Source organism: Penaeus vannamei, chromosome 15 (genome assembly GCF_042767895.1).
Source record: "Penaeus vannamei isolate JL-2024 chromosome 15, ASM4276789v1, whole genome shotgun sequence".
Lineage (NCBI taxonomy): Eukaryota > Metazoa > Arthropoda > Malacostraca > Decapoda > Penaeidae > Penaeus > Penaeus vannamei.
In genome coordinates this window covers 29870417-29872916 of record NC_091563.1, presented here as the reverse complement: position 1 = coordinate 29872916, position 2500 = coordinate 29870417, and the positions used below count along the sequence as shown (strand labels likewise).

General features: G+C 38.5%; 1 protein-coding gene across 1 annotated transcript in view; it reads right to left on the bottom strand.

Moving 5' to 3' along the window:
- The window catches only part of LOC138864160 (uncharacterized), a 4152-nt gene extending 2610 nt beyond the window's left edge, over positions 1–1542 (bottom strand). Inside the window, exons 1-2 of the mRNA XM_070130217.1 lie at positions 951–1542; positions 50–262 (exon numbers count right to left, since the gene is read on the bottom strand). Of these exons, the coding sequence (XP_069986318.1) occupies positions 50–262; positions 951–1542 (805 nt within the window). The remainder of the gene's footprint in view (positions 1–49; positions 263–950) is intronic.
- Between the last annotated feature and the right edge of the window lie 958 nt (positions 1543–2500).

Below are 2500 nucleotides of genomic sequence, written 5' to 3'. Positions count from 1 at the left end.
TGTGTAGTTAATAAACGTTTGGAGAGGAATGGCCTGTTCTTGGGCTAACGTTTACTCTGATGGTGCTGTGTAGTTAATAAACGTTTGGAGAGGATGGCCTGTTCTTGGGCTAACGTTTTCTGTGTTGGTGCTGTGTAGTTAATAAACGTTTGGAGAGGAACTGCCTGTTCTTGGGATATCGTTTGCTGTGATGGTGCTGTGTAGTTAATAAACGTTTGGAGAGGAACTGCCTGTTCTTGGGCTAACGTTTGCTCTGATGGTGCTGTGTAGTTAATAAACGTTTGGAGAGGAATGACGTTCTTGGGCTAACGTTTGCTGTGATGGTGCTGTGTAGTTAATAAACGTTTGGAGAGGAATGGCCTGTTCTTGGGCTAACGTTTTCTGTGATGGTGCTGTGTAGTTAATAAACGTTTGGAAAGGAACTGCCTGTTCTTGGGCTAACGTTTGCTGTGATGGTGCTGTGTAGTTAATAAACGTTTGGAAAGGAACTGCCTGTTCTTGGGCTAACGTTTTCTGTGATGGTGCTGTGTAGTTAATAAACGTTTGGAGAGGAATGACGTTCTTGGGCTAACGTTTGCTGTGATGGTACTGTGTAGTTAATAAACGTTTGGAAAGGAACTGCCTGTTCTTGGGCTAACGTTTTCTGTGATGGTGCTGTGTAGTTAATAAACGTTTGGAGAGGAATGACGTTCTTGGACTAACGTTTGCTGTGATGGTGCTGTGCAGTTAATAAACGTTTGGAGAGGAACTGCCTGTTCTTGGGCTAACGTTTTCTGTGATGGTGCTGTGTAGTTAATAAACGTTTGGAGAGGAATGGCCTGTTCTTAGGCTAACGTTTTCTGTGATGGTGCTGTGTAGTTAATAAACGTTTGGAGAGGAACTGCCTGTTCTTGGGCTAACGTTTTCTGTGATGGTGCTGTGTAGTTAATAAACGTTTGGAGAGGAATGACGTTCTTGGGCTAACGTTTGCTGTGATGGTGCTGTGTAGTTAATAAATGTTTGGAGAGGAATGGCCTGTTCTTGGGCTAACGTTTTCTGTGATGGTGCTGTGTAGTTAATAAACGTTTGGAAAGGAACTGCCTGTTCTTGGGCTAACGTTTTCTGTGATGGTGCTGTGTAGTTAATAAACGTTTGGAAAGGAACTGCCTGTTCTTGAGATATCGTTTTCTGTGTTGGTGTTGTGTAGTTAATAAACGTTTGGAGAGGAACTGCCTGTTCTTGGGCTAACGTTTGCTGTGATGGTGCTGTGTAGATAATAAACGTTTGGAAAGGAACTGCCTGTTCTTGGGCTAACGTTTTTTGTGATGGTGCTGTGTAGATAATAAACGTTTGGAAAGGAACTGCCTGTTCTTGGGCTAACGTTTGCTGTGATGGTGCTGTGCAGATAATAAACGTTTGAAGAGGAACTGCCTGTTCTTGGGCTAACGTTTTTTGTGATGGTGCTGTGTAGATAATAAACGTTTGGAGAGGAATGGCTTGTTCTAGGGCTAACGTTTTCCACGAGGGTGTTCCGTGTTGTTGATAAAAGTTTTGAAAGGGCATTGTTTATTTTTGGGGGGAATGTGTTTTTGCTGTCCTCCCGGGGAACTGATAAACGTTTGGAGAGGAATTGTCTCATTTTGGGCTAACGTTTTTTTGCTAGATATGTCCCGTATTTCATAAACGTAAGGAGTAGAATTGCCTTATCTTAGACAACATTTTTTTTAGGTGGCTGTACTGGTTATAACAGCTTGAAGGAGAATTGTTATTCTTAAAACGTTTTTGTGAACGTGGTTTCTAATTTCTCATCGTTTGGAGCGGTATTGCGTACTCTTAGCCTAGCTGTCGTGCCATATAGCTGATAGACGACCTTAAGTTAGCGATTTCGACCATGGTGCGTAGTTGATAATTGTTTAGCCTGGTGTTCCTTGATGGTGGTGCTATACAGTTGATAAATTTCTGGGGATGATTTTTCATTTTTGGATTGCAATATCCTTTTGTCCTACAGATAATAAACAATAGTTTCCGATTCTTGAGCTAACTTTACCCCCTTTTTTTCAGCTGATGAACATTCCGCAAAATATTGTTCATTCTTGACCAACCGTGTCCCGGGCACATATAACAAGGAACTGTCCATTCTCGGTGATGTTGCCATGGAATCAATAAACCATTTATCATTATTGTCAAAATGATTATTATATTTATCATTGTTGTTACCATTATTACCATTCACATAATCGCTATCATTATGTGTGTGTGCACACAAAATCATTATCATTATTATTTTTGTTATTATTATTATTATTATTTTCATTATCATTATTATATTATCATTATCATTATTATCATCATCATTATTATTGTTGTTGTTATTATCATTATCATTATTATTGTTGTTATTATCATTATCATTATTATTGTTGTTGTTATTATCATTATCATTATTATCATTATCATCATTATCATTATTATTATAATATCATCATTATCATTATTATTATATCATCATTATTATCACTAT